The 16792-nt window shown below is 39.6% G+C and overlaps 1 protein-coding gene across 1 annotated transcript in view; it reads left to right on the top strand.

Moving 5' to 3' along the window:
- The window catches only part of VAT1L (vesicle amine transport 1 like), a 54533-nt gene extending 46386 nt beyond the window's left edge, over window positions 1–8147 (top strand). The window contains exons 8-9 of the mRNA XM_063313010.1: window positions 5469–5552; window positions 7669–8147. Coding sequence (XP_063169080.1) covers window positions 5469–5552; window positions 7669–7770 — 186 coding nt within the window. The 3' untranslated portion in view covers window positions 7771–8147. The remainder of the gene's footprint in view (window positions 1–5468; window positions 5553–7668) is intronic.
- The last annotated feature ends 8645 nt before the right edge of the window (window positions 8148–16792 follow it).

The following is a 16792-nucleotide window of genomic DNA, read 5'->3' as shown; positions in this document are numbered from 1 at the left end:
CATATATACATATATAATTTTTATTAAGAATTTTGATTATAATAGTAAAATCTAATACAAACTAAACTTAAAGAAAAAAAATGGAATAGAGAGGAATAAAAAGTGCAAGGAAAAAGAAGCAAGAGAAAAAGAAAAAGAGAAAAGAAAAAGAGAAAATAAATATATAAAGAAGTGACTTCTAACCTTCATCACAAGTATAAGCAAATTTAGTAACTTTTCACCCTCTCTAAAGATACAACAGATATCTCTTCATCCCATATCCCATCCCTTATCTATACACAAATCCATAAAATATAATCTTTTCAATCCTGGCATCAGCAGAAAGTCCATAAAGGGTAGCCAGAAGTAACAACATATCTTATTTTAACCTTGATCAAATAAACCAACTTTATATTCATTCCTTTTACTTGTAACAGTTTTAATCTTTAGTTCATTCACCATTTTTTTTTTAATTGTATGACATAGCAGTTCAGTGTTCATTCACCATTTTGGGCATTCTTCAAAAATGTTGGGATTGGACCTCCCAGAATTATTAGGAAATTGAGTACCAGGTTGTAGAAGGATGTCTTACAAAAATTCCTTTGCTTTCCCTGTCTTAATCTGGTATTTTTCCATTGTGTATCAGGCTGTTATTATGGTGTGTGTGTGTGTGTTCACATTAATTTAGATGTATGTGTGTATCAGGTTAAAGATAGAATTAATTAATTAGGGCAGAGGTCATGTTAACATACCTTAGTAAATCAAAAATTGGAAGGATGAGCACTAGATGTTTACCATCTATTTAACATTTACAAAACCTCCTGCTGGTTTACAAAGTCACGCTTTTCATGAATTTGATCCAACTTAATCAATTGGGCTGTGTGTAGGCTTGGAGGATCTATTTATTTTTTACCCAAGCCCTGCAGTTCACCAGTGGAGATCAGGTACAAAATTCTGATTTAACCTTGAAGCCAAATAGCAAACAATGGTATCAAGGCAACATATGGATTCAGGATGGGCAACGGGTAGCCTTCTAGATCAGTGTTTTTCAACCTTGGCTACTTTAAGATGTGTGACTTTCAACTCCCAGAATTCCCCCATCCAGCACGCTGGCTGGGGAATTCTGGGAGTTGAAGTCCACACATCTTAAAGTAGCCAAGGTTGAGAAAGACTGCTCTAGATGTTGCTGAAATGGATTCTATGTTAATCATAACAGCAGGCCAATGGTTATGTGTGGTAAGACTTGCAATACAGCAGGTTCTAGGGGCACTGTAGTGACCATTTATATGATAGGCTATTAAGAATGAGGTCTATTGCAACATGATCTAAAGGTCTTCCCTTTAGATCACATTTGCAAAGAAAAGGCTAAGAGTCAAAAGGGGGTTTTCTGAGCCTCTGCAAGTATGATGATTCCAACTTCACCCCTTTAAAACCTCACAATTCCCCCCCCCCCGCTCAAAACATTTGGGCATCATGATATCACAAGAAAAACCTGCTCTTCTGCTTTAGAGAACAATGAAAACATGTTTTATTCTGCCAGGTGTTAAACAGTTGGCTTTGTTTGTGTTTGGTTCAGCATGTTATGAGAACTCAGACACTGTGAGCTGTAGCTCATGGATTATGTCCAACTGTGCTGAATGAACCCAACCATTGTCTTTCAATTTTATCCAGTGATGACTTTGCTCTTCTGTTTATTTCAGTCTGTTTGAATGTTTTTTTTTTAAAGTATAAGATAAAGTCATGCTCCACTCTTGGTAACCACTTGGCCACTGCTGTTTTTGGAAACAGTATAATTTGTTATTGACTTAATCCAGGAGGATATGTTGCCTTTCTAGTCTCTCGTACAGCCCTGAAATTTCGTGGGCCATCCAAGTACCAACTGGCTCTATTCCTACTTAGCTTTTTGAAAATAACAAAAGTGAGTTAGTGCTGCCATCTAGCTTGGCTGTTACATTTTACTGCTATCTGCTAATATTATTAATAATGCAAATGCATTAAAACCTACGTGATTGTTGTAATCTCTTGTGGGAAGTGGGGCTGTTTATAGCCAAAAGTCAGCATTAAAATGTTGTGCAAAATAAGTAAATAATCCTTGGAGGAGTTCTTGTGAGGCAGATGAGGAGCAAAGAAAGCTTTATATTTTCTTCTGAGAGAAAAAGGAGGATTCAAACAAAACAAAAATTACCCGTTCTTATATTAAGCTCTGATCATCCAAGCAGATAGATGAATCCGCACATTCAAGTAATTGGTTATTGTGCAGCTGTCCCTCGGGAATGGTGGAATTCTGTGTGATGGAAGTTTCTGGAATTTAGCAGAGAAAACATGGTTGCCTCCTTATTTCCATCAAAGCAGAATACAGTAGCATTCATACTGTTGCACATCAGCCTTTCCATGGCTGGTTGGCACATATAATGCATGGAAAAAAACAGCTTAGGAAAGGCTGTTCTGAATTTTGCAGGAGTGTAGAATTTATCACTGGAATAGATGTCAAATCTGATTTAGTTACAGAAATGTAAGCATACCCAATAATGAATTGGGACAGGTCCTAATGGCAGATGCTACATCACGTGAGTGTCTAGAGTGCTAACAAGAATGGAGAGCCGCTTTCTTCCCCTCCATGTGCTATAATTATGGCAACAATTCATTTTTGGAATAGGGTTGTGCTTTCTACTAGATTTGGCTGCAGCTGTGATGACAGATTCCTCTAGAGGCAGGAACTAGACATGAATTTGGAGATGTATGAATGGGTTTGTTTTGTTTACTTTTTGGCAAAAGCAGCCATAGAGGAAGAGAACAAAATTGCATTCTCCCATAGCATTTTTTCTTTCCCATTCTTTTTTCCATTAAAAAATAAAAGCACAACAGCAGGTACCGGTATGTTTTTCCTCTGCATCAAATACTGTTTGAGACCCATTTGAATAGGTTGCTTCTGAAAAGATTAACTTCTTTGCAGTGGAGGTGTGATTAAATTCCCCAAGTTTGCTTTTAGTTGAAGAGAGAGAGTCTGTCTTCACGTGTTGGATTAAGCCATGATGTCGTTTAGTTTTGGCTTGTTGTATAAGCCAGGATGATGTGGTTTAAAACCATATTTAGGCAACTGTGACCTAACAACAAACTATGGTTAAACAAATTTTGCATGATGTATGAACCAGGTCAAAGGAATGGGATCTTCGATAGATAGATAGATAGATAGATAGATAGATAGATAGATAGATAGATAGATAGATAGATAGATAGATAGATAGATAGATAATCAGTTCTACCAATCCAGGTTGGTCCTCTCATGCCATTTCTCATGGTTACAGCTGGCTGAGGTTTACTCTAGGTGCTCCTGGCCTCCTGAGGCCCGCAGGAGATGTGAAAACTGGAATCTCAGCTGAAAAAGGTAGAAGACTAATTTAGTTTATCAAAGCTAAATGAGAGGATTTGCACCTAATGAAGGACAATATTCCAAAATGTGTTGTAGAGGATAGAAGGAAAGATGCCTTCTTCCTTGGAGAATTCTGTGGAATTTCTTTGAGGCTTCTCTCCTCTTTGTCCTTAGCTATTGCCCCCATGATGGTTTCCCTAGATGTGGTTTTCCCTGGATGTAGTGTTTCAACTTCTCATTCCTTCACTCACTCCAAGAATCATCCCATTTAAGCTTCACATTTCCAGTACGTCTCTTGAACTCAAGCTGCCTTCATACAATGTTTAACCAAGTTATGAATTAACCCATTTTCTGGGTGCATAAAATCCACTGAGCCACAAACAGTTAAGCTGATTTAGTATGTAGACCAGGTTAAGCCTGTGATGGAATCGCAACTACCAAATGAATGAGCGCATCCTTCTGTATGTGCACCCAATCTTACATCACAGTCCTTGTCCTGATTGACAATGGAATAGATTTGTAATGTGGACATAACTATACAATACCATGTATTTGGAAGAGGACATCTGAAGTGAGAAAATATTTTATAACTACATGGGCAGTACAAGGGAGCATTACTTAAAATGACCTTCATAGACTTTGATTGATGTCTTTTTGTAACACATCACACAAGGCCATAAGTTGTTTAAGAATGGATGAATAAGCTACAGGGGTTGGATTCTCTCACTGTGCTAAGCTGTAAACTGTGTTTCACAAATATGGGGCCATGCAACTTGCTGTTTTGAACCAAACAAACCACAAGTGGGAACCCATCCAGAATGGTTTCAAAACCATCATATTTAGTATACAGTGTTGTTTCATTCAATAACTCTTGAATAATCACTTAACTGTATTGTGAATATAGCTATAATGTGTACAGAAGCCTTAATAACCTCTTTCCCCTTTTCCTTCATCCATATTAAGTGCAAATATTGGCCACAGAAAGCAAAAGTAATTCCTCTTTTCCATGATGTGGCATTTGAGCATGTAGCTCCTGAGGCACAGCTGTCTTGTCAAAGTAACAAATGATACAAAGCATGATTTTTTTTTTCTCTTGACAGTGTAGAAGCAATTGAAACATTTGTTCTCTGTAGACTTAGGGGCTTGTAAAATTGTTGCAGTTAGCTGCTAATCATTCTATCCCTGTAGAGAAATTTCAGATTAAAGCAAGGATTAGAAACCCCAGAAATTCACAATGTCCTTTAATTCAGCTGAACAATAAAGTGGCCAAGTACTTTAGGGAATAGAAAGGGTTGGATGTCAGTTCCCATTGATCAGAGCTGGCCAGCATATGAATGAAGCTGGGAGTCATTCAGTAACATCTGGAGCACCACAAGTTAAATAGGTGGTTGGCATGATGGCTTGCATGAAGTCAGTCCCAAATTGTTGTTGAACAAACCATAAATCATAACTGAGGCTCACATTTCAGACTTGCTGTACGTTAACATTGGACTTGGAGAAGGGAAATGCAGGTTCACATCCTCACTTGATCTCATATTGAGGGATGCCTTCTCAGCCCAACCCCGCTCACAGGGGTTTGTGGGAATGAAATGAGAGAAACACTCCCCTCCCTTGACCTCCCAGGAGAAAGGAAGATGGAAGTATAATGATAGATAGATGAATAGCTACCAAACATGCAACATTACAATTTAGGGTAGTGGGTGAATCCGGCTATACTAAGAGTTGTGGGGGGGGGGTAGTTGAAATTGAGATTTTCCAGTTCTAGCCCACATGCAGTGTGGAAATCGTTAGTGATGACACAGTCATTGACCATCTCACTTTGCCATATAAAAATTCAACCTCTTTCCGATCTGGTAACTTCAGGATGCGCCCATGCAATTTTCTTAACAGTAATTCTGGTGATACGATATTCTCCTTTCTTGTGACATTTGATTAATTCCATGCCTTTCTTTGTCATATATTAAAAGTCAACACTGGCATATTTTCTTTACGTACATACCCTGGGGAACATACTTGTGTTCAAATGCCAGTTGTAGGGGTGGGTGATGGGTGATTGTCTGTGGTTTGTTTTGCTTTTGCATCCCAAAGAGGATTAAAAAGATGATTCTGTTGATTATAGGTGAAGGAAGCCATGCAAAGAATCCATGACAGAGGCAATATAGGAAAATTAATTCTGGATGTGGAGAAGACGCCTACTCCTTTGGTAAGTTAAAAGAAGTAGAAGATTTAAAATCCAACATTGTAGAGATGTGGATATTGAAGAAGCCTTCTCTCCCTTTATTAGCCCATATACAATTTTGAAATTAAGGAAAAAGAAAATTAATGTTGCTAATATGATCTTCATGGCAAAATTTGGAAAATATATTATTTTGATCTAGGTAATGTTCCAAAGAGCTACAAATCTTACCCAATTTGTGCTCCTGAAATTCTAGGGAAACCAGATTACACACATACACACACATACTTCAGATCTGAACTTTTCCAAAGGTTATTAAAAATTCAGTTTGCAACTCAATAAAATGCATATATTATAAAGCAGTGGCCCCCGTGCTATGCAGCACTTCCCTTCTGTGTATTCTGCAAAGCAGTTAAAACTTTTATTTTATCATGCTTGGGGTTTGAATTGATTTATTGCAAGTATTCTTGGTAAGTATGTATTGCTCTATTCTAATTAGCTATTTTTAATCTGTTTTCTACTGTACGCCACATAGTTGGGGTGTCTACAAATATTATAAATAAATATATAAATAAGCAATATACATACAAAATGCCTCTACATATACGCTGTTAATAAAATGAACTTTGTACATCTCTGTTTTAATCATGTTTGATAGAACTGAATTTTGATTTAACAAGATGCATTTGTCTCAGGGTATAAAAATATCAATTAGCACTTATCCACAGGTATTATCCTAAGAGGGCCTGCTTAACCTTTCTGGTTTCCATAGATGCTTTGTTAATTTGGGGGGAAAGTGTTCACAAAGGAATTTCCAGTAAGAGATGTTACCTTTTGTGGTGAAAACTCAGTTATTCATTAATTAAATAATTATTTACCCATTGTTAGGTAACTCTTCCACAAGACCCAAATACAAGGATAGTTTTTGCATCTGGCAGAGACTGAAATGACCAAAGTAATGTTTGAACTCTTACTTTGTAACCGAAATTTGAGTATAATGTGTACATAATTTAAGGATTTCATTACTGATGACATAGCTATGGCCAAAGATTTTGGTGGCTTTAACCAGACACAGCATGACATACACTGCAGTATCATTAGATGATTTTGCTTGTGGTGCTATAAATTTATTATTCCTCTGAGTTCTTCCTTTAAGGCTGGATCCAAGTCTCCAAGCTCAGAGGAAGAAATCTGCATCTTGTTCTCCCATTTAACTAGAAAACTGGTTCTCTCAAAATGCCTTTTTAGGGAAAGGTTATGTTTCAGAAAAACAGTAGCCTCTATGAGTCCACTGGAAAAATTGTGGGATACACATGCCTTTACTGTTTTAAATACATAGTCAAACCTGATATTTCCCTCAGAAATTTATTTTCCATTTCTAGTGCTCTTAGGAATGTTCCTGGGGCACTGTCTTACTTTATGGAGCACTAAACTGTACTTGACAGAGACTGTAATTGTTTATATAGGCATTATGCTTAACATAAGTCCCTGGGAAAGATTTAAATAAGTATTTTTTAAGAAGTCCCTTTTTAGAAGATCACATATACTGTTGAACAATCTTTCTTTATAATTTCAAGCTATGTACATTTATTCTCCGTGCTCCATGCCTATCCATAGCACAGATTTCCTTCTCTCTCTCTCTGTCTCCCCCGCTCTGACCCACATATCTTTCAACAGCAATGTTCTCTCTGTCTCTCTCTCTGTCTCTCTCTCTTTCTCTTTCTCTCTCTGGAAAGGGAAGGAGAAGACATATGAGAAACTTAACTGATTCTTTTTAAATGGATTTACACACTACTGCATTTGGAGATCTGCCAAGCTGTGGGCCCTGCCTTTGCAAACCACTGCTTGGATCCATAGTTTCTCCACTTACTCAACACACCTTGAGACTGGCACAATGTATGGCAATCCTGGAATGGTTGGGCATGTATGTTTGTGTAAGGGATGATGGTTATGATCTAAAAGGTCACCCCAAAATTATGGCACTCCCTCTTCCCTTTCATCTTGTTCTTGCAATCCTGGACAACATTTTGGTATGTTGATATCTCTGCCCTTGGATCTTCTCCATTACTCTGATTGCTTGGCCCATTGGTTAAGAGGAGCAAATTGACTGGCGTGCATCCTCTTGGTTCTGTTTCATCCCCAGATGGCCAACGACAGCACAGAGACCAGCGAGGCTGCCGAAGAGGAAGAAGACCATGAGGGGGACAATGAGAACAAAGAGTGTATACCATTCATCCAACAGTAGCCGGAAAAGGTGGGAATAAGAGCTGGAAGAGTTGATACAGCAGAAGAAGGGAAGACAACTGGGGAAACCCATTTTGTGCACCAGTGAACAAATGCTCTAGTACAGTGTGTGCTGTTTCGTTTTTCCTTTTGTCTGCAGTCAGCTGAGCTATAAGGTGTTGGTCGTTGATGTTTTGAACTGAAGTGCCATTCTGACTTTCCCAGTATTATGACATTCCATCCTGTGGTCCCCAGTTTGCCTGTAAGTCTTGTTGAATACCTATCAAAAGCCTTATTATCATCTACACTGATAGGAGACACAAACTTCTTCCCCTGTTGGTTCCAGAAGCAAATTTTCACGCCACTTTGATATGGTTGAGAGGGGTTGGTTTTGGAGGTGGGGGGAGGTTGGCTTCTCTGGACTGGGCAGTCTATATGTATGGTAGTTGCAGACATGCGTAGCCTGGATTCCTATCAGCATTTTTTCCCCTTAAATCGTGAGTGTGCAACTTGCAGCCCAGAGCAACCCCCTTCCCTATTACCAACTTTATTTAGGTAATATGGGAGAATGTGGATGAACAGAAATCCAGCTACTAAAAATGCATTTGGGGTCAAGAAAATAGGAAAAAAATATTTAGTGCTTGCTTTCTCTTGGATCCCACTTTTCTCTTTCTGTGCTCCTATAAAATGTTCAAGCTGTTCCACCTGACCCCCAGGTGAGCTTTGTATTCACGTTTTAAAACAAGTGGGAAAGTTTGTTCAAACAGACCCTCTCTGTTGATAAACTGATACAAAGCCTTAAACCATCATTCAGGCAAACTTTCTCCTTCATGACAAAATTATAATCGTTAACTCAGCAATGGTGTGAAGAAGCCCAATTCTGACAACTCCATCTGCTAACCAAGCCCTATCCCAGTACATATTTGGAGAACTGCATATGACATACTAATAAATGTGGATATTCTCCTCTATGGGAAGGAAAGAATGAAAATTTATCTCTTGAATCTCAAACTAAGGCTACCATGGGAGGTAATTACCAACTTTTCCTGTTCCTTAAAGATCACACCATCTTTGTAAGTGAGCAACCCCTTCTCATTCCTCAAGAAAGTACCTCATTTGTACAATACTGTTTGGTATACAAAGAAAAAATCCTCAAGAGATGCTAAGATGCACTGATTTGTGTAGCTGTCAGTGTGTAATAGTTGTTATGGGAATAGTAGTGCTCAAACTCCACTAATTAATTAAAACTGGATCCACTGAAAATATTGCCAACAAATGTTTATAGTTGGTTTGTGTGTTGTTGTTGTTTATTCGTTTAGTCGCTTCCGACTCTTCGTGACTTCATGGACCAGCCCACGCCAGAGCTTCCTGTCGGTCGTCAACACCCCCAGCTCCCCCAGGGACGAGTCCGTCACCTCTAGAATATCATCCATCCATCTTGCCCTTGGTCGGCCCCTCTTCCTTTTGCCTTCCACTCTCCCTAGCATCAGCATCTTCTCCAGGGTGTCCTGTCTTCTCATGATGTGGCCAAAGTATTTCAGTTTTGCCTTTAATATCATTCCCTCAAGTGAGCAGTCTGGCTTTATTTCCTGGAGGATGGACTGGTTGGATCTTCTTGCAGTCCAAGGCACTCTCAGAATTTTCCTCCAACACCACAGTTCAAAAGCATCGATCTTCCTTCGCTCAGCCTTCCTTATGGTCCAGCTCTCGCAGCCATATGTTACTACAGGGAACACCATTGCTTTAACTATGCGGGCCTTTGTTGTCAGTGTGATGTCTCTGCTCTTAACTATTTTATCGAGATTTGTCATTGCTCTTCTTCCAAGGATTAAGCGTCTTCTGATTTCCTGACTGCAGTCAGCATCTGCAGTCATCTTCGCACCTAGGAATATAAAGTCTTTCACTGCTTCTACATTTTCTCCCTCTATTTGCCAGTTATCAATCAAGCTGGTTGCCATAATCTTGGTTTTTTTGAGGTTTAGCTGCAAGCCAGCTTTTGCACTTTCTTCTTTCACCTTCATCATAAGGCTCCTCAGTTCCTCTTCACTTTCAGCCATCAAAGTGGTATCATCTGCATATCTGAGATTGTTAATGTTTCTTCCAGAGATTTTAACTCCAGCCTTGGATTCCTCAAGGCCAGCTTGTCGCATGATGTGTTCTGCATACAAGTTGAATAGGTAGGGTGAGAGTATACAGCCCTGCCGTACTCCTTTCCCAATCTTAAACCAGTCTGTTGTTCCGTGGTCTGTTCTTACTGTTGCTACTTGGTCGTTATACAGATTCTTCAGGAGGCATACAAGATGACTTGGTATCCCCATACCACTAAGAACTTGCCACAATTTGTTATGGTCCACACAGTCAAAGGCTTTAGAATAGTCAATAAAACAGAAATAGATGTTTTTCTGAAACTCCCTGGCTTTTTCCATTATCCAGCGGATATTGGCAATTTGGTCTCTAGTTCCTCTGCCTTTTCTAAACCCAGCTTGTACGTCTGGCAATTCTCGCTCCATGAACTGCTGAAGTCTACCTTGCAGGATCTTGAGCATTACCTTACTGGCATGTGAAATGAGTGCCACTGTTCGATAGTTTGAACATTCTTTAGTGTTTCCCTTTTTTGGTATGGGGATATAAGTTGATTTTTTCCAGTCTGATGGCCATTCTTGTGTTTTCCAAATTTGCTGGCATATAGCATGCATTACCTTGACAGCATCATCTTGCAAGATTTTGAACAGTTCAGCTGGGATGCCGTCGTCTCCTGTTGCCTTGTTATTAGCAATGCTTCTTAAGGCCCACTCAACCTCACTCTTCAGGATGTCTGGCTCTAGCTCACCGACCACACTGTCAAAGCTATCCCCGATATTGTTATCCTTCCTATACAGGTTTTCTGTATATTCTTGCCACCTTTTCTTGATCTCTTCTTCTTCTGTTAGGTCCTTGCCATCTTTGTTTTTGATCATACCCATTTTTGCCTGGAATTTACCTCCGATGTTTCTAATTTTCTGGAAGAGGTCTCTTGTCCTTCCTATTCTATTGTCTTCTTCCACTTCTGCGCATTGCTTGTTTAAAAATAATTCCTTATCTCTTCTGGCTAACCTCTGGAATTTTGCATTTAATTGGGCATATCTCCCCCTATCACTGTTGCCTTTTGCTTTCCTTCTTTCTTGGGCTACTTCTAGTGTCTCAGCAGACAGCCATTTTGCCTTCTTGGTTTTCTCTTTCTTTGGGATGTATTTTGTTGCCGCCTCCTGAACAATGCTGCCAACTTCTGTCCAGAGTTCTTCCGGGACCCTATCTACTAAGTCCAGTCCCTTAAATCGATTCCTCACCTCCACTGCATATTCCTTAGGAATATTAGTGAGCTCATATCTAGCTGATCTGTGGGTCTTCCCTAATGTCTTGAGTCTGATCCTAAATTGTGCAAGAAGAAGTTCGTGATCTGAACTACAGTCAGCTCCAGGCCTTGTTTTTACCGACTGTACAGATGTCCGCCACCTTTGGCTGCAAAGGATGTAATCAATCTGATTTCGGTGTTGTCCATCTGGTGAAGTCCATGTATAAAGCCGTCTCTTAGGTTGTTGGAAGAGAGTGTTTGTTATGCAGAGTGAATTGTCTTGGCAAAATTCTATCAGCCTGTGTCCTGCTTCGTTTTGTTCTCCCAGGCCATACTTACCTGTAATTCGAGGTGTCATTTGACTGCCCACCTTAGCATTCCAGTCTCCTGTGATGAAAATAACATCTCTTTTAGGCGTGTTGTCCAGTAGGTGCTGCAGATCCTCATAGAACTGCTCTACTTCAGCTTCTTCAGCATTTGTGGTTGGGGCGTATATTTGGATCACTGTGATGTTAGATGGCTTGCCCTGAATTCGAATTGAGATCATTCTATCATTTTTTGGGTTGTATCCAAGCACTGCTTTAGCCACTTTACTATTAATTATGAAGGCTACTCCATTTCTTCTGTGGTCCTCTTGTCCGCAGTAGTAGATCTGGTGGTCATTTGATGTGAAGTGGCCCATTCCAGTCCATTTCAGTTCACTGACGCCCAGAATGTCTATCTTTAATCTTGACATCTCACCAATAACCACATCCAATTTGCCCTGGCTCATAGATCTTACATTCCAGGTTCCGATGGTGTGTTGATCCTTAGAACATCGGATTCGCCGTTCACCACCAGCACCGTCGGCCGCTAGCCGTCCTTTCGGCTTTGAGCTAGCTGCGTCATCACGTCTGGGGCTAGTTGAGCTCATCCTCTGTTCCTCCCCAGTAGCATTTTGACCATCTTCCGACCTGGGGGTCTCATCTTCCGATGGTATACCGACATATCTCTGGTTGTACTGATCCATTTAGTTTTCACGGCAAGAATACTGAGGTGGGTTGCCATTACCTTCCCCAGGGATCGCATTTAGTCTGACCTCTCTGTCATGACCTTCCCGTCTTGGGTGGCCCTTCACGGTTTAGCTCATGGCATCATTGAGGTGCTCAAGCTCCAGCACCACGACAAGGTAACGATCCTTTGCTGAAGAGTTGGTTTGTGTAAATTATATTATCTTACAATGAAAATCCTTTGGAAGGACTTGATACCCTCATATCCTAAAAGTTTGTTTACCATCTTTTTTGAGCATTGTTAAGCAAAAATGCACTCTTAATAATATTTAAAGGTAGCTCAAGAATAACTATTTCCACTCAACACATTTAAAGAAGTATTAGTCTCTTAATGCTATATCCAAATGCTGACACTTTGTGTAAGCCTCACATTATTCTTGTCTCACTACCATTTCTCTTATACACAAAGTACTGTGACCCCATATCTTGCACTTGTACATCAGCACAGCACACTGATTTCCTATGTAATTTTAGTATTGCCCACCTTAATAATCAAGGAAAATTTCTATCCAAATGTCTTGGAGAACCATTAAACTATTTTTCCCAAAAATATCAAAGGAAAAATGGTTACTAACATCTTGCTACAAAAGAAAGATGCATTTGGATTCACCTATTATATCATTTTAAGCATTCCCATTCTATATTTCTAATTTTCTGACATGTGCATTCTGACTGCCGAACAGCTGGGCTCTGTTATAGTCTTAAAAGGTTGACTTTGGATGATAAGTCATTTTGCATAGATTCTTCTAGGGTTCCTTGAGGTTGTGAATCAACCAAGCCACAGATGCAAACAAATCAAGTGAAGGATGATAAGGACCCAAAGAAAGGGAAGGGGTTGGGTTCTCAAAATGTTAGAAGAATTTATCAGATTTGTATACATCATTTAGTATAATTATATCACTTTTCTTCATCCCAGTGCTGGTGTAAAATAAAACTGCCATATTAGGCTGTGGTTTGCAGTCCAAACAAACTCAATAGGAATTTTATAGCCATTGGTTTTAAAAAAATGGGGGGGGAGAGTTCTCCCTTGGGCACTCCTACATTATTACTTTTTCCCCCCTCTCAGATCTTCAGTTCTGTTCTTTTCCCAAAGTGGGAATGGGGTAGGAGAATAGTTATACTGGTTTGGGTTTACAGCAGGTTTGAGACTTGATCCAGAGACAGACTGGGAATCAAATCCATTCAAATTATTGATTTGATTTTGAAAATCGATCAGATTTGATGATTTGCATTGACTCAGAAAACTGAAGTGAGTCAATTCAGCTGTTTGGATGGAACTGGCAAATTCATTCACTTTTTTTTAAAAGGCTGTTTTTGCCTATGCACAAAAACATCCTGATCAATTCAAAAACATCCAATAAGATTTAAACACCTGTCCAATCTATTTTTAAAAAGTCAATTTGTGTTCACTGTTTGATTGGATCAGCTTCAGATATAATCTTCAGATTGAATATCTGCACAGTAGTAAACATGAACAGCTTTGATTCAGGCTCTGCTACCTGAATTGGGGATTTTGCTGGCAATGCTCTTATAGCCACATTGCTGTTTATAAGAGCCTGCTCTAGTGATCCACTGCCCTGCCAACAGACTTTATATCCATCAATAAAATGATATTCCTGCTGCATCCTCATTCTTCCACCATCAGCCTTCTCCTACTATCCAGATATCTATAGCTGTAGCCATGATGATTAATAGCCATTTTCTTCCATGGATTGGTCTTAACCCAGTTTTGAAAGCCATTCAAAATGCAGCCATTGCACATTCATGTACAATTCCATTTTTGTGAGTAATAGCTTTTTTGCAGTAAATCAGTATAGCTCTGCAGAATGCCATCTCTCCAAGAAGAAAACAAAAACAAAAATATAGAGATGGAAGAAAGGGACCATGTCAAACAAGTGCCAAAACGAATGCCATAACTTTAGGTGTTTTTTGATCAGCAGCAGCCATTGCAAGGTTACCACTATCAAAGCAATCAAGTCAAACTTTATTTTGGTCATAGACCAATATATACCACTATCAAAAGTTGCCTCCTTCCAAGAAGATTGGTTGTCCCAGTAGGCTTTTACTATAGTCCCTACTCTAGACTTTGGAGAGCAATGACGACTTCGGTAAACCCTTCTTGAGTGAGCCTACCTTTTCACACCATTGCTGCTGTCCACGTTTGTCCTCTTGTTTTTAACTCAGTCCACAGAGCTGCCCAGAGGAAGGCGATTAGAAATTGCAATTCCTTCCTATGGCCAGTACTGCTTGCTCATTCAAAGAGAGCATGTGAACAAGCAACTAAAGCAGAGGACTAGAGAGATTGAAGGGTTGATAAAAGGCTCTTCACTTAATCAGGGGCACAGATAGGTGCCTTAAAACACCATCTTCTGACACTTTTACAAGTAAACATTTTATGAAGGGAAACTTTAAGAAATAGGCAAAGCTGCAGGGACTGCTTCTGATGGAAGATATTCATCTCTGTTGCTGAACAGACTAACTTTCAGATCGCACAGGGTTTTTTTTGGGGGGGGGGGAGAACATTACAATGTTTTCTGGATCATGCATGGGGTAGAAATTAATGCTTAAATCCCAAAATCTATGTAGATGTGTATCCGCCTGGATACATTAATCCTCACTAATTTATAATGTTAAATAATCCCTCAGGCCTACCTTTTAGATTATTGTCCATCAGCCTTGTATTGCAGAAAGGGAAATACATTCCTGCCTTCCTTTGTGCAGATTTGCACTTCTATTTGCACTGCACACATTCTTGATGATGGCAAATATATCCAGAAGGCAGCCAACCCAAAGCAGAAACCTAGAGCAAGCTGTGCAAAATGTATTATATGACTTGATTTTCATCTTGAGTATTCCCATCAGCAAAAATGTAGATAAGGCTGAGTGTAATTTGAAAGGAAGCCAGAAGTTTAACTGGCATTCAATTAGCATTGGGTTCCCCCATTCTCTGTTTTAGAGATGCCTTGATAGCATTAGAACTTCCATGATTCAGCTTACTCCCAAGGGCCTACTTTTGCTTTTGAAGGCCAAGGTTTGTATGAACTATGCTGCATTTGCTTCTCTTCAGCTCTGGTGTTATCAGATGGGCCATTCCTCTCACAGTCATCTGCAGCCTTTGGGTTGTGAACCTATGATAACTCAACCAAATTGATCTTACACTTACTTCTGCAGTATTGCAACTTTAGAACAATGGGTGTGCATTTGTGGATGATTTGTTTGCTTAGAACTCCAATTGTGGAAATCACTTCAGGAACACAACTGTCCTTGGATACATTCTTTTGAAATAGGTCAATGTTTATACCTTTATGACCTAGAGAGAGGCTTTAATATCAAGTGGGATCAAAAGCATCCAACATTCATACAAACTGATCAGTGCCTGTGATCCATTGACTTCAATCTTATGTGCCTCAGATTCACTGGAGCCTGGATTTTCTCCTGGAGTTAGGTGAAAGAGTGCAAATCATTGGAAGCTCCCTCTAAATTCTTGGCTTATATCCTCATCCCCATCTGCCAGCAAAGTGACAGCATTACCCTAAAATCGCAGCCTGGCTCTTGTGAAGATTAGGCTATGTAACAGTCAAGATTACTGGAAAACATACTCAGCTCAGATGGTGCTTTGTTTGAGTAGATCCAGGAGGCCATCAAATTACCTCACTTAATGTTGAACCCAACATTTAGAAAAGGATGTCATCACTCGAATTTTGAAAGAGATACTGTCCACATCAGAATACACTGGAGCTGCTGCAGGTTAGAATGCCCCATATAGGTGAAGAAATACCCCTGTAGGTAGAAAGCGGAAGCTTTCTGTCATTATCAAGTCTTGCTTTCTATGGGCAGGGAAAATCTTGAGTGGGGGGACATTTGAGCTTGCAGTTCTGCAAAGTGACTTTGGATTTGGTAGAATCCTGTCTCTGAGATACTGTAGTAGGAGACACTCTGTAGAAAAGGAATTTTGTCTAATCAGTATTATTACTGGGGAACAGGGATCCAAATCACCCTTTGAACCTCAGCCTCTTGTTACTAATCTACTTTCAAGTTGTTCTCTAATTAACTGGTTGCTTTCATCAAATAAAAGGAAATGAGTTCCCAATTTGGATTATGGAACTATGACAGCCTCTCTTTAACATCAGCCTGAACTAAGTAAACTGAAATGTTTGTTTTAATTGTTCTCTGTTGCTTTAGAGCTTTTGTTATATTGTGCCTACCAAGCAAATGATGTTTACATAAAAATATAAATAAACTATGAAGCATAGCATTAATTTTGGCTCATGGCATTTAATCCAGCACATCTATGGGTGGACAAGAGAGGTGTGCTCAGGGAGGGCAGGGGTGGGTGCCAAGCACATCCTTTGCTTGCAGAAGTACCCTGGTGCAATTTCTAGAATCTCCAGTAAAAGGCTGTGCATTAAACCAGATGTACTTGTGGCATCAGCTTCCTACTTATGCAGCCCAGTATCTTGAAAACATGAAGGCACATTGTCAGAGTATTAGTGATGTGGTTATCAATTGAGCAAAAAATATTCAGAAACATGCCTTCTGTGGTACCACCACATCACTAGATGGCCTCCTGTGTCTGTCTTGGAGATCAGTATGTTGAATTGCAGCATCCAAACCCTCAGAACTTGTCCATACACCTGCATTACGCCATAGTTTATTTAATCATG

This window comes from Candoia aspera, chromosome 11 (genome assembly GCF_035149785.1).
Source record: "Candoia aspera isolate rCanAsp1 chromosome 11, rCanAsp1.hap2, whole genome shotgun sequence".
NCBI lineage: Eukaryota > Metazoa > Chordata > Lepidosauria > Squamata > Boidae > Candoia > Candoia aspera.
The sequence above is the reverse complement of the archived record's forward strand: the minus strand, read 5'-3'. Positions and strand labels throughout refer to the sequence as shown.